General features: G+C 35.5%; 1 protein-coding gene across 1 annotated transcript in view; it reads right to left on the reverse strand.

The window, feature by feature from the left end:
* USH2A (usherin) overlaps nt 1-24,883 on the reverse strand; it is a 377,078-nt gene that overhangs the window by 302,672 nt on the left and 49,523 nt on the right. Inside the window, exons 10-14 of the mRNA XM_066316187.1 lie at nt 22,717-22,912; nt 21,802-21,932; nt 11,967-12,162; nt 8,071-8,712; nt 2,546-2,729 (exon numbers count right to left, since the gene is read on the reverse strand). Coding sequence (XP_066172284.1) covers nt 2,546-2,729; nt 8,071-8,712; nt 11,967-12,162; nt 21,802-21,932; nt 22,717-22,912 — 1,349 coding nt within the window. The remainder of the gene's footprint in view (nt 1-2,545; nt 2,730-8,070; nt 8,713-11,966; nt 12,163-21,801; nt 21,933-22,716; nt 22,913-24,883) is intronic.

Genomic DNA, 24,883 nt, shown 5'->3' on the forward strand with positions numbered 1-24,883 from the left:
TCATGCTTTTCAGTCAGGATTAAGGATTCAGTCAATTAAGAATTTCCAAAAAAATATCCAATTCCTTTAAAAGATAAGTAACTTTTAGTCATGTGAGAAATATTCGCAGTATTCTTTCCAAATGCAACTTTTTCAAGGTACTCTGAAGTCAAACATATTTGAGTTTTATTAAAACAGAATTATATATAATCAAGGAAAACAGACTTTCAAAACATGGAAAGAGAAATGTCAAGCCAAGATGAATTGTGATATTGATTTTCTGAGGATAAATGGTTTTTGTAATATTAATATAGAGAAACCTTTATTACATTGACTCTCTAGGTGCAGTTAAAGCCTCTCCAGCAATCTGTTTAAAATCTTCATTTTTCATCCTTATGGGAAAACCTCACTTGCTAAATGGATTTCATAAACAGTAATCTGTCAAGATATATATATAAATAGATAAACAATTTGTGATGTTCATTGACCAGTTCATTATAGTAAACAATACAGAGGTAAAGCATTTCAAATGTGTACAGATGCTCACAACCATTACAGATCTGCTCAGACTGCTGCAAACACTCAGCATTTTTGATCTGTTAATTGCCATGAAATTTTTCCTGCTTCATAACCTGAAATGCATTAAAGAATATGGAGTTCTTGTTTTATCTCGAAAACACAACAAAATAAATCAGCTCACGTATACATGCAGAGTGGGAGAATTCTAAAGCCTCACAATCTCTGTGTATTACAACTTTCGCTTCTTCTGTGCTACTGTGCAAAGACAGACATTTCTTTGGCACTACAGATAGCTCACATCCTTCCTCTTCTGCCCTTAAAAGACACTTGGAACACAGCTGGGTTAAATGATCTGGCAACTTTATGGAGAAAGAAAAAGCATATTACTCTTTTTATGAAGATATTAACAGTTAAAGAAATGGAATAAAATAGATGAACAAATAAAGACCTGCATTATCACTTTCAGTGGATAAATGTTTCTGCCTAAGGAACAGAGGTACATCATCCAAGAAGACAACAACGAAAAGGGAGCCAAGAAAATGCAACATAAGTTAACCATGTTAATGTATGACCAAAGTAGTCTTCAATACTGCCAGGAGGATTAAGTAGTATTAAGGCATTAAAGTCAACTCAGATTCAAATTCCAGAACTCTAAATACTTTTTTATCTTTACGACAAGATCTGGATGTAGATAATTTATATTTCCACATTCTGAATTTCAAAAGACAGGTTAAAATGCAGGTATTTGAAAGCCAATATCCACCTCAAAAAAAGCTATTGCTTAGCACAAATGTGCTAAAACTGAGGGGTGAGCATAGAATCTATTCCAAGTAACTAAAAAAAAAAAGTATCACTGATAAGGAAAATATATTTCAAAGGGAACTTTAATATTACACATACTTCATTTCTCACCATTAGAAATGACAGGAAATGAAAATAGGAAGTCTTTATTCCTACATATTACTTTATGGCTATTAGCTGATGCCTCCGTGACCCAAAACAGTAAAAAATAATTTTTAAAATCTCCTAATGAATGACAGTAACATAAAACTTAAAGTGAAAAATCTGCAGAATAATGTCAAATATATTCAGGATGACACTGTTAATCACTGCCTAAAAGCATGTCTACCCCATACTAGCTAGAGGAGAGAAGAGGGAGGGGAATGTTGTACAGATTTTGCTTTTGTCTGTGGTATGTGGGTTTGGTTTATTAAAAGGCAAAAATACCAAATAAAACTATTTAACACCATCAGTCTGCATGAAAAGATAATAGTATAAGAGCTGTGCACTCTTTCTGGACAATATATTAAAAGGAAATTGAGATTGTGAGGACTAAGCAAGAAAAATGATCCTGGAAAAAAAAGACAGAGCAATAGTTGAAATAACAGTGCACTACACAGATACATTTTCCCCTTATAATCCAGGGAATCCATATAATTTCAATGTACCTAAAGACTCCAGGCTACACTAGAAATACAGCTTACCCTGTGGCACATAACAAAATGTTGAAAAAGAATGCACTGCTCAAAAAACCAAATTTTTAAGAGTAAAGGTGCAGTGAATATTTGTACCACTGTTACAAAAATAAATTTGGGAAGTAAGGGATATCTGTAGGTTTCCCTTTCTCTTCCCACTGCCCCCCACTAAATCTTCCTTCAATCTTCAATAGTTGTAAGAATGGCAAATTACCTGCATTGCAATAGTCAATGTTTAACACCTCAGAAAACAACACATCTTACTGAAGGTGCAGAGAAAACATAGGGAAACAATTAACAAATTGCATAACTTAGCCTAATAGACTTTCCATGCTGTTACTACTTAAATCCGTGGCAAAATTTCTATTTCCTTCAGCTCATGGGGGCACAGAGGATTGTGTATCACATAATGATGTGACAATGTATCACATGTAAATCAGAGTGCACACAGGAACTCATAGAAGGATTAAGGTAACTAGAACACATCTTTCCATTGTCAATAAACGCTTGAGGGTGCAATGGGGAAAATGTAACAAGGGGGTTATAAGTGACCTGTAAAAATAAACACTCACCTCCCTGTGACAGAGTCAAATCCAAAATAAAGTTCTTTGCAACGTTCACATGTCTGTCCTGTCACAGAGGCATCTTGGCAACTACATTGGCCAGTGAGTTTATCACAGATCTGATTTGCAGACCCAGCTATGTGGCACAGGCATGGCAGACAGCCAGTGACGCTGGATGGAGAAAAATAAAAACCTGCAAAAGAAAGGGATTTTGAGAATGTTTGTCATCTCTCTGCAGACTCTTAGCTAGAGCAAATGCAAGACAGGGGGACTACATTAACATGTCTGTAGGGAAAGTAAAGACCCAAGGGTGTGAGAAGTACTCATGAGTGCACCACAAGCAGTAGAAACAAAAAAATAACATACAGAGAACAGATGTTTGTCCATTCTAGTCTGAGATCTCAGCTCTGAAAATGGCTAGCTGCAAACCATAAGAAATGAAAATATCTTCTTGAGAATATCTCCTAATTTTTCTTAACCAGTGGTTGACTTAGCCCTTGAAACAAAATAACCTTTTTTGGGAAAACTACATTTGATGAGCATTTCTAGGTTCTTGTTTATAATTTACTCCTCTTTAACTTGGAGCTTGTAACCTACACAAATGCTTTCACAGAAACTAATAGACTTACTGATCTGGTATTAAAAAGCTTTCATCCTGAATCCTATCCTGTTCCCGTATTATTTCCAGTTACGAATTTGAGCATGCATTTCACATTCCCCACAGTATATTTGGTATGCTCCTGCTATGCTATCTTTCATCCTATTGCCCTCACAAGCAATCTTTATTTATGCTGATATTTATCTATTACTGATAAATACAGTTAGATTCAGTTTATACACCTCTAATCTGGTCATTCAAGAATTTATTTCTTATCCATAACCTTAGCAGAAGTTCCTAACAAAACAGATTTTACACACATTCTCTTAATGATGCTGTTCCACTTGCATAATTTATTTCACTATGTATGGACTTATTTCATTATTAATAATTTCTTTCTGATCAGAAAAAAATCAAGTAATGGCATGCCAGTAAAAATATACTTATTTAAGTTTCCAAAATATTTTCTATTTTTACCTGATTATTAATAAACATTTAACTGTTTTTTTCACACAAGCTGTTTTCTTTATTTTCCCCCCTCAGAGTGGTACAGTTTATTAAAAATGTAGCAATGCATGAGAGCTCTGCAAACGATCCTGCCACAGTATTAAGAGACACTAGACAACAAGAAGTACCTATCTTGGAACATGAATCCTAAAATAGGGCCATTGATAGGAGTTTCTATCTCCCTTAGCTGGTTGCTATTAGTTATTATTGTACAACTTCAATAGAAAAATTTCAGCTGCTACTATGATAAGCAGCCTTTGCACAGACTTCTCAGACACTTGCCCTCTCTCCAGATCAAGTTCAATCAGTAGTTTCTTAGTCATGTTCTCAGCTACGGAACATTTTTTGCTGTCCAATAACTTCCCGATGTCCTGCTTTATAATAAGGTGCCCAAAATTATATTGTAACATGTCATATTGCCCAAGGCCTTATTATTTGTCTTACAAGAGATAGCTCTATATATACACCCCTAGGGTGGTATTCTCTATCTTTGCAGCAGTGCTGCACTGTGAGCTCATATCCAAATAGCAGAGGAACTAAACAAATTGAAAACATTAGAATTTTACTGCTCAAATCTTTGTTCAAGTTTAGCCTCTGGTCCTCGGTGAGATAAATCTCAAGTGGACAGTGAAGTGATATCAGTCTCCAGTTAACATACATTCGCATCATAAAAAACCACGCTGTTGGCACTTTATTCCAGAGAGGCCCCGAACGGAGGCAGCACAGAGAGCAAATAGCCTGAAGTTATTAGTGAGGCAGCATGTATTATCTCCTGCTGCACTTCTCTGTGCTCTGCAGTGCCCATCCTGTGCATAAATAGAGGAGACCATTTCCCAGCAATGTCACTCCTGAGCACAGTGAACGACTCCACTCGAAGAACCTAACAGGAAGGTTGGAAACAAGTTTAAGCCTTGGATTCGTGCAGAAGGTCAAAGCACTTCTGCAGGACCCACTTTATAGTTGCAGTAAATGATAAACACGCAGGCTAAACCAGATCCTCGTCCATCTGAAATTTTGCATAGAACTCTGATTTGTAGAAAACAACATCTAAGAGAAGTCTATAACGGGCAAATAAGCACATCTCTGGAAAATAAGTTAATTTTCCCTGAGCAGGATCAATTATTACAGCATATACTGCTTTTATCACAGCTGTGAAATTACTAATCATAATCTATACCTTAGTGTTAAACATCCTGGTACTCCTACAGCCACACTGCCTAAACCATATAGAGCAGCAAAGGATTTGGTAGGATTTTTTTTTATTATAATCTTTTAGAAACTCTCTAAAAGTTTCTAAACACTACGACAATTACTTTTTTTCCCCCCAGAAGTAGCAGGCAAAGAGAAAACATTTTTTTAAAAGTGAAGGATAGGAAAAAGCAAAAAATTTCTTTCCCTCAGCTAATTTGTAAGTAAATTACCATGATCAAATGTAGAGGAAAAAGAGGCAACACGAGATTACAAATTCATACTGTTTGTCATAATCATTATTATTTACTTTCACCATCTAGAATTTGACTCCACCTAGGTAAGAGTAACGACTTAATGCAAGCTTAATTTACAGCAAGGTTAGAAGGGCTCATAAAAGTTGCTTTATGAAGGATCCACTGTTGTATAATAGAGCCAATTTCCAATTTTAAGACAGCCACCACAAATCTCTCTGAGATCCATGTATGTAACTAGTATTATGCTTATTATTTCTCAGATTTTTTTCCAATTCAACCATAACTGATCACATTTGTCAATCAAACACACTTTTCAAAAGGAAGAATGAAAGTCATAGCAAAGTATTCAGCTTCTTATTTTATCATCCTCTTATCATTTCTCCCACTGTACAGAGAAGGAACACATGACCAATTCCTTAGTGCTTTTACACGCTTACCATCTATGGCAGTAATGCCCATTTCTTAACCACGGGCTGAGCTTCAAAATGCATAGCCAACTACAGCAGCAATGTTGTCACAAGATTGTCACACACTCTTCTGGCCAAGAGAGGTGGTATGTACACAAACCCCCAGTACTGGTGTGCAGACACGCATCCTACGTGTTACTTCGCATCTTTTCCATACTATGTAGCAAATCTGTGGTTTATGGAGTACAAAAATTACAAAACAAAATGTCTCTTCTCCAGCTTTGCTGTTCTAATAACAAGATCAAAGACCTGTGTTGGATGGGATTTGTGTGGCACAAATCCCAGTCAGCCACACAGTTCCAGAATGAGGCAGGGACAAAATGCTCATAACGATTTGGGGGTTGAAGAGAACCTGTGTTTCAACCAATGCAGCCTTGGACATCACAAAAGCAAGTTTCTGTACAAGGAAAAATTGCTCTTTCATTTTGCTTCATGCTAGAATCAAGCATTCCTCTCTTTGTGTTCACTATTAGTTTAACGAAAAAATAAGTGTACACCAATCTACCAAAATGTTACCTGTATGAAAACAAACTGGAAAACAGCAGGTCATGGATACAGCCTAACAGATGAAACACATGACTGAATGTGCCAAGAAGAGCTTTAAGAAAAACAATCTCCTTATAAAACTATTTCCAAAAGCTACAACTAGTTTGATCTTTTCACAGTTTACAACGCTTCCTGCTTTAAGATTTTGGTAACTTTTGGAAGCTTCTCAGATTTTATCAAAGCACATAAAAGATATGCTACACTGGGATGTTATTTTAAATGACACTTAACTTGTATCGTAGACTTGAAATGCCTCAACAGACTCAGAAATCCTCAGAATGTTTTCAGGGCTGCCAGTATTCACTCATTTGTGTTTGCTTTAATTAGGTTATGCTGGCTACAAATACACCTGGAGTACATCTTTATATACATCTGGAGCATCTTTTCTTATCTTTGTCCCAAAACAAAGCCATAGGACATGTTTACAGTACTTGAAACAATTAAAATCTTCTATATGGAAGACTTTTCTATAACCTTCCTTGTTTTGGAGAAAAGTCTCTTTTGGCACATACTAACAAAGAATATTTATATAAAACTCAGAAATATTAAACATCTAAATGAGCTCTCACTAAAACAGTGAAAACAGCACAGCTCACTGTGCTCTCCTAAGATCAATACAGTGCTTTTACAAAGAATTTACACTTTCACCTGCAGCACAGAGCTCAGTGCTCAGCACACACATGCTTCCAGCTATTAGTTAGAAAATTTAAAATTATTACTTACACAAATACTTTGTTCAGTTATTTCTCTTTTTACCAGGAACTAATGTGGGACTATTCCTCCGAGTGCCATGTAAGCTTTTCTACAAACCAGCCTGTTCACACTATCAATTAAACCTTTTTAAACCATTTAGTTCTGCATAAACCCTGGCCTTTCTTTTCCAAGGACAAGGGCGGTCACTGACTCTGGGAGCCTTGACATCATTCCTCTGCCGATCTCTGATTAAGTGGCTGCTATAGAGGGTTAGCAGGTCAAATAGCACTGGAGGAGGAACTAAGAAAAACAGAATGCTGCCTTATTTATTAGTATATGTACCTAAAATAATTTAAATGAAAGCATTTTAAAAAATACTTAATGGAGGTTAAGCAGCTTTTTTAACCCCTGTTCAAATTATTGAATGGCATATTAAAACCAATGGAGCTATAATGTACCTTTTAATGTGACCTGCTACTTGAATAAATTGCATATGTATTTAATTTGAACTAAATCTAGCTGCTTAATATTATGATGGAGGGTAGGTTAACATTACCTATAGTTTCACTTTATCCACCTACTTTTTAAAACACAAACATTGAAATATACTACAGAGCTACTCACTTAAGATAAACTTTTAAACTTTTAAAACTCTGTTTACAAATATGGCATAAAATCTTGAACAAATATGTAGCAAACTGCAAATATCACCTACTTGTAGGGCCAAACTGTAAGCAGTCCTTGTGCAAGCCAGTACAACCCCAACACAAGGCAGGTGAATGCTTTCTAAGTGGCATGTTCGCCAGCCTCATCAAAGTTTAAGCAAGCATCCCTGTGCCTCCTGCCATGCTCAGCTTTATGCATGAAGTGTCCTTCCTGAAGAGCATGCACTCTGCCTTCAAATCCACATTTTTCATTATGAAGATAGCTGCTGTTCATTAGATTATGCCAATTTACTTCTTTTTCAGGGATTTGGACATGATTATTTGTATATTTTCTCAATATCTAGAAGTAGCCTAACCTTATTTTGAACATGTTGAAACCGCAGTAATAATACAAATTATATATCTGGAAACAAAATGAATATTTGATGGTGACTAGGAAACTAATGCTTTCTTCTCACTCACACAGTTAGGAAGAAATGGAAAAATAATTATAACATATGTCAGAGAAATGTCAGACATTAAGCTGTCTAAACACATATCAAAAACTGTAGGAAATGATACCAAACAAAGCAAAAGTTACTACATCAAATCGACTGTCTTCCAGTTTCCTTACCTGGTTTACACTCATCACACCTCCTCCCCTGGCGCTGAGGCAGACACACACACTGCCCAGAGACCTGGTCACAAACTGTTCCTGCCAAGGTGCCCAGAGCGTCGCAGTCGCAGGGCTGGCAGCCGCGGGCGTTGCTCACGCTGAGGTTGTACATCTGCAGCATGCACTGACTGCACCGAAGGCCAGTCACACCAGCTTTGCAAGGACATTGTCCTGTCGATTTGTCACAAAGCAGAGAGCCATTTACTGTCCCTGCCTTCTCGCAGTTACATGGCAGACAAAGGAAGGAGTGACCTTTCTGCACTCTGTGGTACCCGTCCAGGCACTGGTCGCAGCGCCTTCCCCCGATATTTGGTTTACACGCACATTGCCCCGTCCTCGCGTCGCACATGGTTCCCGAAATCGACCCTGCAGCATCACATTCACAAGCCTTACAACCAGTTACATCCAGCCCATAAAAGTTGTCCATGCAGGTGTCACAGAGAAGCCCTTTCACTCGTTCTTTACAATTGCACTGCCCGGAGAGAGGGTTGCAGAATTGGCTCACTGAGCCGTGGCTGTTGCACCAACAAGGCTCACATCCATCTTCATTAGAATATCTGAGAGCTTTAAATCCAAAATTGCAGCTATCACACCTCAGACCTGGAAAGAGAAAAGGAATTAATAAAAATAAACCCCAAATCTTAAAAGTTATTAATTTCATTTTTAAAAAGGGTAAGTATCCTACACATGAAATGAAAACAAAAAGAGAGGGAGGACTGATATTCTTCACCAGCATAATTAACAGGAGTGACAAGGCTGCACAAATCAATTGAATAACTGTGGCATCCCAAAAATCTGTTTACTTTTCCAATTTGTTTCAGAAGCAATGCATTTCTCCTGGCCTCTCAGTACAATTTAAGATACTTTTGCAAGTGATTCTTTGTAGCATTTCTAAGACAAAGCAGAATTAATCTCTTTGTCTCCCAGAATGGCACCTGTTGCACAATCAATGCCTATGTGAACTCTTCACCCTATATTGTAGAAACGCAATACACAGAGAATTGCACTGGGCTCACAATCTATTCTGATAATAGATTTATATATTGTATTAAAAACATTAAATATACACTAGGACAGCACAAGTTAGACTAACTATAACAAATTATTTTCTTAACATCATACTTCAGTTTTATCATTGATCGCATTTATGTCAGTCTTTATTGTTAGCCCTTACTGAAAGCAGAAAATGTTTTCCACAATCCGAAATTAAATATTTTTATCTAAACGTATGATTTAGTTAACTCTTGCAGTATACTAAAATATAAACTCTTTTCTTCATGCTTCATCCTGTAGTTTTATTAGCTTTGTTTTCAAAGTCAATGCTTGCTTTATCCCTGCCCCAAGGGATGGCATTTATATGTTCGTTTATAAAATGTACATTACAAGAAAGCAAACTAGATTATTATACGAAAAATGCAAATCCAGTTATGTATTTTTCCCTTGCAGTGGGAAAATCCTTCACTACGAAGCTATGCCTTAATTGTTTCTTATAGCAAAATATAAATACAATCTTCCATCAAAATATTTTCATAATTTAAAAAAATAAAAAAACACACAAAAATACATCTAGAAACTTACATGCAGAAAAATAAAACTAAAAATGGTGGGGAATGCATTATATATATGGATAAAACCTCAAAAACTCCAACAGAAGGCAAGTTCCTTTAACAGTGATGAATGACTCACCTAAGGCATATCATTTAATTTCAATAAGGAAAATAAAAAAGGACCACTATTGCTGCAAATTTTAAAAATAACTGTATTGTTAACAAGAATTATGACTCATTTTGAACTATTAAAATTGGTCTACATGGATTCATATCATATCAGTTTTAAAAATATGCGCAGTGCTTATTTGAATATGCCATACATATTCCTGACAGGTAATCTATTCCTAACGATACTGAGGAAGGCCTACAGGGCATCACATTCAATGTTAACAAGTACAGGGGAGTTAGCACGCTTGGCATTTAATTCACATTCTTCTACCTTTTTATTCTAGATGAATGACCTACTTTAATAAAATTATTGGTGCTAATGTATTTTACTGGTGATAGAATCATTAGTAAGATTTAACAGTTGTGTTAACTCTAACAGTTCATGTTTCATAACATTGCAGTCCATAGTTGCATTTTTCTGTTACCATGTTTGTTTAAATAGATAAAATGGCAACAGACAGATTGCTCTAAAAACCAATTTAGAAATCCAAAGAGGAAAGTTCCCTGGTAAAGTTTGCTGCACACGTTTCAACATACAGAAGCTTATTTACAATTGGCTTGTAAAACAAAAAACAGAATCTAGTCTGGAAAGAATTAGGTCTTTATCCTGCAAACAAACACTTGCATAACTACAGCCCCCTTCCGCCCATAGCTGCAGATAAGTACAGAAAGCACAAATCCACAATTTTTTTTAACAACTATCTCAGTGAAAATAAAAACAATTTTTAATGTTTTCATCAAGGGGAGAAAATGTAATATATAGATAAGCAAATACATGAGAACCAGACTCTGCATTTCTTGTCTGCCAAACTGCCACCAAATTAAGAAGTGTTTTCACAGGTTCAAACGTCAAATGTGGGCATAGAATATATAATTAAGAATGCTCTAAAGTCCTTTTTCTTCAAGGTAGAGAAAGGGTTTAAGATGCACAGAGGTTTTCTACTCTTAGCACCCTTTTCATTGTACAAAAAATACAGCATTCCACAGGAAAAAGGACTGAAACTGTTCAGGCTTCAATCTGTTTAGAGCTATTTTCATTATTTGTTGTTTTTCTGCATTTTCTTCTTTCTTCTAATTTCCAAAAGCAACAAAGACATTATTACAAATGAATCAACATTCACAAGTGAGTGTGTATATAATATCAAATATATTAACATGTACTTGAACATTATTAATGCAACCCAGAAACTGGTTAGGGTGAAGAAAAAAATAGATTACTAATTCTGTTAATAACAAAGCAGAAGAGGAATTTTTCTTTTTGAGACATATGTATAGTCTGAGACATGTACAGTTACCATGCAAGGCTCACTTTATCAGGAAATTCTCCTTGCATAATATTCCCATACATCAACATTTCAAAGTGTATTATATATACTGTGTATTTTGGGCACTTGATAAATTTTGTCCTTATGTGGCTGTGGCTCCCCTCAAATATGCTGGATGTAATAAATTGCTATAATCAAATCTAATTTCTGAAAAATACCTGTGGGAGTAACAAACAAAAAAGCACGTCTTGTAAAAAAAATGATAAATAACACAGAAGGTAGTAGTTTATTATAATCAGCTTGGCGTTGAATTACAAAATTAAAATTATGTGGCCCTTGATAACTAACCCTAGCTATGTACATGATCTGTGGAATTATGTTGACTTATTTTGCATTTCATAGGAACAGTTCAAAGAAATATAATAGAAAAAAATTGATAGATTTATCACAAAGGACCCTGTAGCACAGAATATTTTGAGAAAAAAATCCATTTATTTTGGTCTATTAAGAAAACTAGCATGGAAACGATTTGCTTAGAACTCATTAAGTACAAAACACGTTGAAAAAGTGCTAATTTCCTACAAGAAACATCTACACAGTAAGCAAATTACATTATTTCTGTGACTTATTAGTATGGAGCTATGTAAGCTAACATAGCTATGCCATAAAGAAACTTCTAAAGGGTTGATTAAACTAAGCTTCAAGCTGTAGTTTGATAGAATTATTAAATTAATAATTTTTCAACAGTTAATTTCATTCATTTTAGCAGTCTGCCTTCAGCAAAGAAGCTTTCTATACCTTTAGAAACCAAGTGCATTTTATTTCCAAAGAAAACAAGAAAAATGGCTCTGAACTCTTGCATTACACATACCAATAACATTTGCTTTGCACTTGCACTGTCCTGAATTTTGGTGACAGGTAATATCTCCATTGACTGTCCCAGAGGTATTACAGTTACAGGGACTGCAGCCATCAGGGTTTGACTGTTGCAGATTGTAGAATCCTTCCTGGCACTGATTGCATTGTCTGCCAGACACATGTCTCTTACAATTACACTGGCCTCCAATCTAGAAAGATACAAAATATTATAGAATGATGAACATACCTATTTTTAGATGATACATTCATTAGCAACAAGAATGGGAGTATGAGTTGGGGAGGAGAACATTTTAAATGGAACAGAAAAAAAAATAAGCCTGTGAGCATTTTTTTAATTTGTTGAGAGAAAGGAAAACAGAGAAATATTGAACAGAGTGTAACTATTCAACTTTTGAACAGTCTAAAAGTCCTGTTCTTTCAAGACAGAAGGGAAAAAGAAGTGAGTAAACAATGCAGCTGTATTTACCATCTGGATAGAGAACCTGCAAAGAATATTTACAAAATTGCACTGTAGATATGGTGACTTCTATTAAAATGAATAGGTTTTTGAATCACAGTTACCGTAAAGAACTATCATCTCCAAACATCAAGCATTACATTTTTTTTCAGCCCACATGCTTATTTATTTTTGTGGAAATGTTAGTTAAATAAGAATGAAGCAAAATTGAAGGTTTTCCTTTCTCATTACTCATGCAAGGTACATTTCCTCTCCCTTCACGGAAAGCTGTGATCCAACAGCTCAGCAACTGGAACCCTCTTCCTCTTTTCTTGGTTTAGCTGAAGTCCAAACCATTCCACTTCATTGGAGGTATGTAACGGTCCTCACCCTCTCCTTAAAAACATGTAGCATTGATATTCAGGAGTTGACACATCCTCTGTCCTGTCTGGGCCATGATCTGGAAGTATGAGTCACACATCTTGTGCAAGATTAAAGGACTCCTGAAAAGCTACCTCAATTTCAGACCTCTGAATGCCAGGGAAAACCTGCAATCTTTATATTCATCACTTTCCAGTATGGTGGGGAAACCAACCACAGGGAAGGGCAACAGCACAGGGATGGAGAAAAAAAGACATTGCTTAATGCACAACATAAAAACAATCCCAGGGAGTCAAAGCAACACAGAGATGGGAATTGGCAAACGGTTTGGGATTCATAATCAGGGAACAAAAACTAACTTTTCTAACTGAAGTGTTCTGGGAAATGCAGAAATAAAGAAACTGTGTTATAAGGAATTTTTTTGGGTCAGCATATTTTTTCAGTGCAAATATTTATAAACGTGAAAAAGTACAGCAATTCAAAACCAACATTCATCTATGACACCAACAACGTTCAACAAAGTTAAATCTACTTTGCTTTTAATTAGCTACTGAACCAAAATTTCTCTTAACAGTTGCCTTTTTCATCTTTAACCCATGAGTCAAGCCAAGCTGAAACAACAGGAGAGACAAAGCTACTGGCAAGTTCCACTTAAATATTATCATCACACCCTCAAATCTAAAATGAAGCTCTAAGCTTTATTAACACAAAAACGAGCATTTCAACATCTAATAGTAAATTCTCAGTGCATGAAGTATTGAATAAAAGCTAGAGAAGCATATACTCCTACCCTTTCCTCATAAAAGGGTTCTGTAGTTCATAAAATCTCTTTAATATGACTTCTTGATACAGATATATTACTGATATGTATCAGCCTTATTTTTCAGGAAGATGTAGATACTAAAAAGGCAGGACAACAGCAAGTATGAGAAGAGTTAAAAGACCACAATAGCAGAAAACACAGCAACAAGGATTTTCAAGTTAATTCCCTTTTAGACTGGATTTGATCTAGATATTTAGTGTATTATAAGAGACTCAGTCATGCATCACAGCCATTCATCAGAGAACTCACATGTGAAAAGCAACTCTGAGTTTAATCCTAAATGAAGAAAAATACCCAGCTAAATGCACAGCTGTAAAAGAAACTTTTTTGTGCTAGTGATTGCAGCATGCACAGGTTACACAATAGCACTCAACTCATACCCCAAAAAACTTTGAAGTAACTCCAAAAATTATCATAGGAAGGAAAGCATTACACGCAAAATTTCATCTTCAATAAGTGAAAGTAAGATCAAAATAGCACAGCTAAATAAGAGAGGATAACCACTGCCAAATTTTAAAGCTAGAACAAGGCAACACAAAAATGAGCATTTAACAAGCAACATGCCTAAAGAATGAAGGGGAAAAAACTGAATGTCAGAAACAAAGGAAGATCATCAGAGAATCAGGGCAATAAATAATAAAGTGGTATGATGAGCAGATTCAGAATGGACATCAGAACTTTCCACTAAAAGAGAAGTGCAGCATCAGTAACAGGCTATGTAGAAGGGATGTTGAATCTCTATTCCCAGAAGTATCAAGATTTATCCAGACAAAATCACAACTGACTGGATAAAGTACTTACTGACAACCATTCTGCTTTGGGGAGAGTGGATGACCAGCTAATGCTTTTATGATTATGTTCATAATTTCTCATGCAGGAAAGAGAAGCACAACAGAGATCGCAAAGGAAGTCTTTCACAGCTCTTCACTATGAAAGAGGTACTACCTTTCTATATCAGGAATGACTTTTTAAGACTGATTTAAAACAAAAGTAGTCAGAAGAAAAATATTTTAGGAAAATCTCATCTGTTGAGAAGTGACTACACATGATACTAAAGTTCCAGATGAAATAAAATATAACATTATTCAAATACTTGGTAATTGCTTAAATCAACACCAGTAAAAGAGGAATAAAATTACATTAATCTCCTTAAAAGGCTGTAAGGAAGTTTTTGAGATCCACATTCTAGTAGACTTTTTTGTATTATTATTATCTACATTCTATTAGAAATTAAAATGATATCTTGGAAAAGATTGGTACTTTTTTCCCCAAAGGAAAATCATGCTACTTGATACGACTGCATTTCTTTAAATCAGCAACATATCACATACACTGAACAAAATGGATGATCAAAAAGTCAAATTAATTTCACCATCAAGAAGTACAAGCTTAATGCCTGGGGAAAACCAACACTGACTACAGGTAGACAGTGATACATCCAAATTTAGCTATTACCACTCAAGAAAGAAGCTGTTAAAGCTGCTCCATTTCCCCTACAAATCATTTGGAAGCTCTGAAGCAGTTAAAAAAGCAATAGGAATACTGTGATTATCAAGAAAGGACCTGAAAATTACACAGGAAATCTCATTCTGTCAAAAAAAAAACCATTTTGTATCAACATTTTACATAATTTGTGTATCTGGTTATCCTCTCTAAAATAAAAGAGGTCACAGAGTGAGTAGAATAAGCGAAGATACAAATGAAAAGAGACTAAAGACGTTTCAGTTTGGAAGTAAAGGGGCTGGAATAATATAATAAAAATAGTAAAATAAATTTGGAAATGAAGGGAATACATGGCTACAAAATCGTGATTGTCTCATAGAATTAATATTCTTTTTTTTCTCAAGTTATAAGACAGAAAACCCAGGAAATTCAAAGAAAGTAAACTTAAATGAATTAATTGCTTAAAATATTAGATAGATTAATTTCATATGTGGACAACAAACTACAACAAATGTGGCTACTCAGATGAAAATCCTGAGTTTAGCTCAGGTAGCCCTAAATAGCTGAAATTTCAAAAACACATCATGGCAGGATCATGCTTCTGGTAATCAGAGAAGATACTGGGCTAGATTAGCCTCATTTCATACAGCAGAGTTGAATACCTGGAAACCCTTGGCTAATTGTGAGCAAAGGGTAGGTATTTCCATATGCCATAAGTGAAATGTAGATTACTAAGTGCTAATAGAAGTAAAGAATATCAGGATCTTCAGGATAACTTTGTGTCAAGCTATTACAGGAAGCAGCAATTTTCATCTCATACACTTGCAGAAAATGTACATCCCCAAATTTTATTATGACATGGTAAAAAAAATTATGCTTGAAGAAGAATATAACTCTTCAAATGAGGGAAAAACATCTGGCTAACCAAAAATTTGAAATTTTATCCATGAACCAGCCAAAAAAACCATTCACAGTTCTCCTTGTAAAAAGAATATTTGGGCTTAATCTGGGGAGAATTTGATTTAAAAAATGAGAAATAGAGAAAAACAGTATCTTTAATTGTCTTTACAGACAGAGAAGCACCAAAATAGCCTATGAAATGCTTGGCAGTGAATACTGTTTCAAAGAAACTGAACAAGCTTATAAGTGTTTATAATACTGCAGAAACAGGTGTATCACAGGTTATAACATGGAAATCTACATCAAAATGGGGAGAACAAACCATTTCAATAACTACCTAAAAATCCAAGTGAATTACGAAGGAAAGAGGCTCTTTTTATTATTACTATTATTATTTCTGTAAATGTAGCTTACTCTGGAAACAATGGTATCATTGAAAATATCGGTAGCAATGAATATTTCAAGGTTTTGTTAACCAGAATTTCACCATTTGTTCACTGGCAATATTATTGAAACTTCCCCCCTTCCCCAATTCAAATGTTATCTTAAAGAAATGTATCTTAAAGAAAGATATTTCTGTTTTCTATTTCTTCTATAACCAGTGCTGGTTAAAGAAGAGCAGAAAGCAATCTGTGCTCCTGTTACTTATGCCTGAGAAGCCCGATTCTGACCCTAACAGTCAGCAGACACAAACACCCTGTGTATTAACATGACCATCTTGGTACTAAATCACCGATGGAAAATACCTGTCTGGATTGTTCACTCTGAAAACGAACCTGGCCATGCATTACTATCAAGTGGTGGTGTGTCTTGGGACCTAATAATTACAATTTTTATTTGATACAGAAAATCACTGATGCTGGGTTCACATGTATCCCTTGTGTCATTTATAATTTACGTACAAAATACACTTTATTCCTCTATCCTTGAGTGTAAACAGTTACAAAAGCTATGCCAGCAACCTTGTCCTGCATAAACCACAGCTGCAGACTTGTCCTTAATCAGGAATCCAACTACTTAATTTGTCTGAATTTTAGGTGTGCTGCAGAGTTCACCTGCTTTAGACTCTTGTGATACCACTCTTTAACTGTGGGACACTTTAACACAATACATCTAGAATGCAAATTGAAAGTGAAGCCTGCTCAGCAACCCTTCCAATGTCCTGTTACTAGACTGATAAACAGACTTAGAAAGATATTTAAGCACCCAGGACAAAGGGTGACATATTCCAAAGAATTGCCTCAATTGTTTGTTAGAGTACAGCAAACTGTTCAGCCATAGCACTCACCTACATTCAACATGTACATATCATAGTATCAGAAATATAAATTCTGACTATTTAAACTCTAGTTTGCCATACATGCTCTTATATTAAAAAATGCAATTTGTTGAAAAAATCATTTGCCTAAGCCTTTCTGAAAGTTAAAATCAACTCCTTCCCCTTGGATATGCTTGTAATTTCATATTGCTATTCTTTGGTGTCTGTAATAGAAGCAAATAGTGTCAAAAACATAGTCAGAAAGTCTCTCCAGTTGTGGACAATAAATGTGACATGAGGCTGGATATTACTAAATAAAACAAAGCTGACGCTTGCAGTTTCTTTTTTCAAAGCTAATTTCTGGTTTTGAAGCCCAAAACACCTGACAAAAGTAACATTTAATAATTGGCCAAGTCATTACTAATTTCAATTATTTATTCTCTACCACAGCAGAAGCACCTTCCCTTGACCCACTGCAAGTTCTAGGGCATTGCAAGACTCAGGGGTATATTTAGGTCTGGCATGAAATTCTTTGTGTTCATCCTGCCATCACCAATTTTGTAATTGATTGGTACCAATCTCAACATTCTGCTTTTCTGATATATATGCTAATCATATATGTCTCACTATCTTCTTACTTGATGCAAATCTGGCAAGGCCCCCAGCATCCAACTGTCTGCAATCTCAGGCAGCGGGGGGCAAGGGGGTTGAGGACTTTGATTTTCTTTTCCTTGTCTCCAGTTTAGGAAATGAGAACGGTATGGTGTGCTGGCTCACACACATAGGTTAATGGTCTGACACCAAATACCTGAGAGTATTTTCAGGATGTCAGCTTTGGGAACTGAAAATTGAATAAGCAGCAATAATGAAGTTCCTTTGCACTCTCCTGATATCTCTTCTTGTCATCACGTACGATGACTTTCAAAAGTTAGTAGCTTTCCACTACTTCTGCTCAAAAAATAAAATGAGGCATTTACCCTCTGCCAACAACACTCCAAGGGGTGGGAGTGGACCAAATCCCACAAATAAACTCTCACAGAAAACCAGCATTTTCACTTCATAAAATCCATCTGAAATAAAGCCATAGGATCACTGAATGTCAAAAAGCACATTTTCTCTCATTTTAGCAGCAACATTAAAGGCCTCCCATTAAGGGAAACCTGAGATTCAGAATACACACAACATTTGATAACTTGGTTTTTTATGGACTCCACTATGCACAATATTTTTCATTGCCACATTTGCATTCTTCACATTTATTATTCTCTTTTGTATATCGACTCAAATCCCCTTAATTAACTGGTTTAACCTATGTTCTTTCCCCTGCATCACATTTATTTATTTGTTGTCAATCACAAACAACAGGTTGAAATCCGTGTAGATGGATAAATGAAAATGAGAAAGCTCATTCTAATTTCAGATAAAATAATTAACTCAGAAGGGGAAATAGAAATACTATTTTCATTTTGTGCATATATATTTACAATTTTTTAAAAACAGTATTTAGGGAGTGTGCAGAAAGGTGAAATCTGAAATCTGTTCAGATAGTTACTCAGTAGCACTGGAATCTGCTTTCATGTGACTCTTCAGAGAAAAAAGTAACTAACATTCGGTTCATTTTCTTGCTTTAGAGTTTTCTGGTAAGATGAGACAATACAGCTGCCAACTTGACAGAAGAAAATTAAATCTTTGCAACTCTGAGCAACATCATCTGCAGTAAATTACAGCTTTCTCACAACAACAAGTACATGATATATATTTATTTGGCCGTTAAGGGTAAATTTTTAAAAATCAGGAAAGCGGAGTAAAGAAAGATAACTAAATTCACTGAGACCAGAATGTTAGTTCCAAAGACTACGTAAAGGCAATAGCAGCACTTTCAGGTCTGCCTAAAAACAAATGCTGAGGAAAAGAGTGTTTTTCCCTCCAGCATTATATATGACTTACTATAACAGAACCACAAAAGGACTACAAGCTGCGATGCCTGATAGAATATGTAAGCATTTGTAGAGCAGTCTGGGTAAAAAGCAGCACAGGAAAACGAGTAAAGGATTTTGGTATGAGGGCCAGAAAACATTAAACTCCAACTAGAGCAAGAATGATCATGTCAGCGGTATTCTGGTAGAACTTACTCATGTGTGAATGGTTAGGGACAAAGGAGGAAGGCAGCTAATTCTTCTTTCACTCTCCTAAGACTCAAGAACCCCTAATAATTCATCTGGACTTTCTGATTGTTTGAAATATTTTATAACAAATGCTAACAAAGACAATGCAACCATCTTTTCTGTAATGACTAAACAGCAGTAACCATCAGAGAAGTGGACAGATTTTATCAGGCTGCAGCAATTCTCACTTGTACTCACCAGTCTCAAAGGAAAATCTCACTCTGCAGAAATACCTAACAAATCGCTTGTGGATGCACTGCTACACCACTCTTCTAAAATTCCACCTGTTACTGTAAGCCATAAAGGCACAATTTTGAAGTTTTATCATGTCAGTTTGCACTTTAAAATACAAAGGAAGTTTCACACTGATCTGTAAGTGGACATGATCTCCAGATGTATGAGAAGTGAGAAATGCTGCAGGGAGAAATTCTCCGTACCTATATGCATTTCTCACCAAGGGTAGAGTGCAATAGGTAACAGAAGTATAAAGTTTTCATGATTAGTCCAAAGAACTGAGATGGGAGCAACTGTGTTGCAGTCAGCTCTTCTATACATCTTGCAAACTATCAGCATGAATAATACTTCATTTGATGAGTGAATGTTCTTTCTGTGGGATTCAATAGATTAGATTGTTTTGTAATTCAACGGATTCATTTTAGAACTCTGTACCTCTTTGAACTTAGTGACTAAAGTGGCACTTTGCAAAAAGAAAAAAATGTTGATGATCTGAAGAAAGTGATGAGTTATGCACTAAAAGTGTGTTCTGCCCCATTTTTGGCAAATTTCCTTGGAAATTATCAATGTGATGTGGCAATTAATTTTCATGAGTAGGATCCTTATTCCTTATGATTCCATCTTCCACAGGTCAAATTTGGAAACACTTCCTCCAATGATGCCTTCCTATTTCATGTAATTCATTTCAGCCTTTAGTCCCCAGCATTATTAATCTATTCTTTAATACCTCTCAATCATTTCTCCCTGCTCTGCTTTTACTGCAGCAATTGATGCATTCTTGAGCAATACAGTCTCTCCCATTTTTCCCAATTTGTCTCCCCGTTCATATTTTCATAGTCAGGCATCATCAACATTCTTGTACATTTCATTATAAAACTCTAATCTCTGTAAACTATTGTTCCTCTGATTACTAAACAGAGTTAAAGTTGATTTAGGTTAGCATTTCACCACAAACTCTGCATACATAAATTAACATTTGCTTTCATTCTTCCTATGTCTTGAAAAATAGTCCTAACATGATACCTGTGTTTTACAAGTTGGTTTTTTTTTTTCCATTTCTGTGTTACTGGCAGCATGTGTTACTTCTACTTTCAGAAGACTGAAAATTATAAAATAATTTCTCTCAGTAATACAGAGTATTTTTAAAAATATTTAAAAAAACATATTTTGCTAAATTTGCATGTCACACAGAATATGTGCATGAGTCCTGTGAGCTGCACTGAGTCAAACTGGGCATGTATTTGTACCTCTGTGATGGTAACTGAGGATGAAAATACAATAGGATCCACAAGAGTTCACTGTTCAATAAAATTCAATGACAAGAAACATATGATGAAAAAAGACAGAGATTACTTTATGAATAGAAGTGCTGAAAAAAGAAGGGATAGGAACAGTGGCAACAAGTTGAAAAAGTTCTATCACATCTGCAGAATAAGTTCTACCTTTAAAATAAATTTCAAAACAATTATTTCTTCCCTCTTCCTAACCAAAAATTTAGATTTTGGCAATGGACAGGACACGCAAATAGAACACAAACCACAATATATCTTTAGTATATGTTCAAGATTTTAATCACTTATCCTGTTTTTTTCCAACATGCATGTTTTAAAAGTTATAGATAGATTCATTATTGGACTAGACAGCTTGCATGACAATGAGGTCCATTGGCTTTAAAAGCATAGCTGATGGCGTTCTCTTTTCAGCACCACTTTGTGGGTTTCTTTTATTTTTAATGGACTTTATAAATTAAAAGGGAGATCAATCCTTGTCTTATTATAGGGAAAAGTAGCTTAATTTTAGTTCAATTTCAGGCTCAGCTTATTGCCTGAATTTTCAAAGCCTTTTAGTCACTTTAAAACAGTACCAATGCCCTCAAAAACATTCAGAATCTAAATGTTTTAACATTACTGAGTGCTGAGGTAGCATCCCAAAACTACTATTAATACAGCACCTTTTATGTCTGTTGCTGATCTAGATGAGTAACTCTTCAGCAGTACATCTTAAATTCCTTGCTGTTTTCTCAGCTTTCAGACGTCTGATGTAAGTCAATTATCATTTCAAAAAGGCTGAAGTTAAGCATTTTTTTTTATAGACTAGTTACCATCTGAATACAGTTTGTAAAAACTTATGGCTTTCTACCCAGCTGAGTGAAAGGTTTTCTCCTTTTCCTGCACTGAGTCTACTTACATTATCACACAGGAGGCTCTTATTTTTGGTGCCTGTTGCATTACAGTCGCAGGGTTTGCAAACATCAATGGCTGAAAGATCTGCACCTGCTTGTCTGTAATGGAAATCCTTGCACAGCTCACAGTTCCTTCCTGGATGAAAGAAAGGTTATGCATTATGGCTTCCAATTCATTAAAATTAGCTGTATAATTCAAAATTAAAGACTATTCCTTTGAGAGAATTCTATAATTTTCAGGACGTCCATTTTAATGCACCTTTCATCTCTACCTGCCAATTTAGTGATCCAGAGCATATGAAACAATGAACCTGTTACAAACTATGTTTTACTCCATTAAACTTCCATCTGTTATATAATACCACACTTATATAAAAGCTGTGCCATGCAAATGCCTATACATTTTTTTTGGAAAAATTGAACCTGAAACTTTTCTTTTTTTATCTTTACTAGATAAAGTCAAGAAAACCGAAATAGAAGAGAATTTTTAAAGAAGTATTTAAATTTACTACCTACATTGAAAGAGATTTATTTAGTAAGCAAGAAGCTGGCATTAGAGCAAAATTTGACAACTGTTTCAGGTGTTGCCCATTAAACCGGTCCAATAAGAATATATTTTGGATTTAAATGCTCTAGCACATGTAATGGTCATAGCCTTGAAACCATATCTTTTAATCATTTATTTGAATGTGTTTTGCATGAAAGTTTTTATACAAGATGGGGTTAAATTTTACAGTATTTTCCCATGGCTTAGGAGTTGACACCACTGTTGTTACTGCAATATCCGAATAGTTTAAAAATACATATACATATATAAATTCTCATTGTACTGTCAGCCATTGAGCATTACTAATTTCAGCTGACACAACACTTAGTCAAAAAGGAACTGTAAAACAAACAGTCCATTCTCTTTGACTTACCAGCTGTGTTGTGCTGACAGTTATCACACACTCCGCCACCGCCTCGGTGGTGTTCCTGAGGAAAAGGATCCATTGCTAAGTCATAGTGGCAGCTTTCTGCATGGCCATAACACTGACATGGTTTGCAATCATAGGCATGAACTTGGTCACCTGGACGAAAAGGCTTGTCATTGTACAACGGCAAACAGTGATCGCACTGAAATAAACCAGAAATAAAAGAAAATGCTGCTTCTTAGACATCAATGTTTCTTCACCTCACAAATTTACTATTATAGTCCCTATGTTCATATTTTTTTCTGTGTGTTTTCCCCAATTTAAATGTTAATTAATATTGGGCTTAGACACAAAGTGAGAAAGCACAAAGGAAAATAACAAATCCAACATTTTAATTATTATTTTAACCTTCTAAAGTCACTTTGAAAACGGAGTAAAACCAAGTAAGGTGAGCAGAAGAAAAAAATTTTAAGAATTTAGATACCCAACACAGGCCAATGTCCTGAGATTCCAGTCCACTTAACCTTTAAAGATGAAAGATAGTGCTTGCTATACAGACTATTGCACAGAAGACATTGACCTGGTCCATCCATTTGTATGCACTTTAAACAATGTCTGTTCTTGTAGTTTCTAACACTGTAATAACTGTAGTGTGTGCCACTACCATTTGACCTTGTGAGTGAAACAAAAGAAACAAAATATATTGCAATCATACTTTCTGTCTTTCAGAAGGAATTTAAATGCATCAAAATAAGTTGCTTCTGTTAAGTATCTGGGTAACTATTTTCTTTTTTGGGTAACTCCTTTCTTAATCTTGAGAAGCACACTGATCTTTCTTCATGGTTGTTATTCCAAGCATCATTATAATTATTTGTTATTTTTCAGTATGTCTATTTCACCCATACACTGAAAACTAGGAAACTGTATTGAAATTTCTAAACTGTTTTGCTCACAGCTGGTGCTGGGAAAGCATCAACTGTGTATAAAAAAATCTGAATTAAAAATCATAAGCTTAAGAGTCCAAGAATTGCAGACAAATTATAACAAAAGCCACTTGGGAGAGAAAATTATATCACAAGAAATTATCTACTGAAATTTAATTTTAAGATACTTAATAAAAAGTAAGCAATACGATAGCAATAATAACTGTACCCTTTTCTAATCTGTTAAACCAAAAACATACAATATCACCACAGCGAGAGAAAAAAGGAGTTTCCAGGATGAAAATTAGCAGGATTTCACTTGAGACCTTGAACTCTGGCCTTTATTTATCAGAGCAATCTCTGACTAATTGTGATTATCTCAATTTAAGTGCACTAAGGGCAACACCTTGACCATAACTCCTCAAAAGTTACACAGCTCTAACTTATTCAACTGCCTCATTTACATCCATGTCCCCTCTCTCTCTGCATTGAGAAAAATCAGCATTACAAAACATTACACAGTACCCAACAACATGAGACAAGAGGGTTCATTCAGGCATGGCACAAGCTGGGAAGTACCACAAAGAAACAAGCTAACTGCCAAGCTATCCAGCTCATACTGCTCCCTCCTCCCAGCATGTCTATGGAAATATGTCCTTCTTGAAAGAAAACAGTACAGGAACAGCTACCAACCTGCCAGCCCTGAGTTTCCATTTGTGCATGGCCAGCCACACAGCAGCTGAAAGCATTCATCATCTCATTTCAGATTTAATCTTGGATCGGTTACTTATGCACACCTGTGCTTGCACCTATTGTTAAATGACACACAAGCACGAAGGAGTATAAGAGAAAAAGATGGCATCTGATTACATAGCAAGGAGCCTCTTTGAAACCTATCTTGTTCTGTGACTTTTAAAACTTTGACAAAACTTTTAAGAAGCATAGAATTACTAAGTTTGGAAAAGACCTTTTAGATCATCAGATTCAACTATTAACCCAACACTGCCAGGTTCACCACTAAACCATGTCCCTGAAAGCCACATCTACACACTTTCAAAGATTTTCAGGGACAGTGATGGAATCACTGTCCCTGAATAGCCTATTCCAATCCCTGGCAACCCTTTCACTGAAAAAAAAAAAAAAATCCTAATATCCAATCCAAACCTTCTCTTGCCCAACTTGAGATTATTTCCTCTTGTTCTATCACTTGTTACCTGGGAGAAGATATTGACTCCCCCCATCTACAACCT

The sequence above is a fragment of the Sylvia atricapilla genome, chromosome 3, assembly GCF_009819655.1.
Source record: "Sylvia atricapilla isolate bSylAtr1 chromosome 3, bSylAtr1.pri, whole genome shotgun sequence".
Taxonomy (NCBI): domain Eukaryota; kingdom Metazoa; phylum Chordata; class Aves; order Passeriformes; family Sylviidae; genus Sylvia; species Sylvia atricapilla.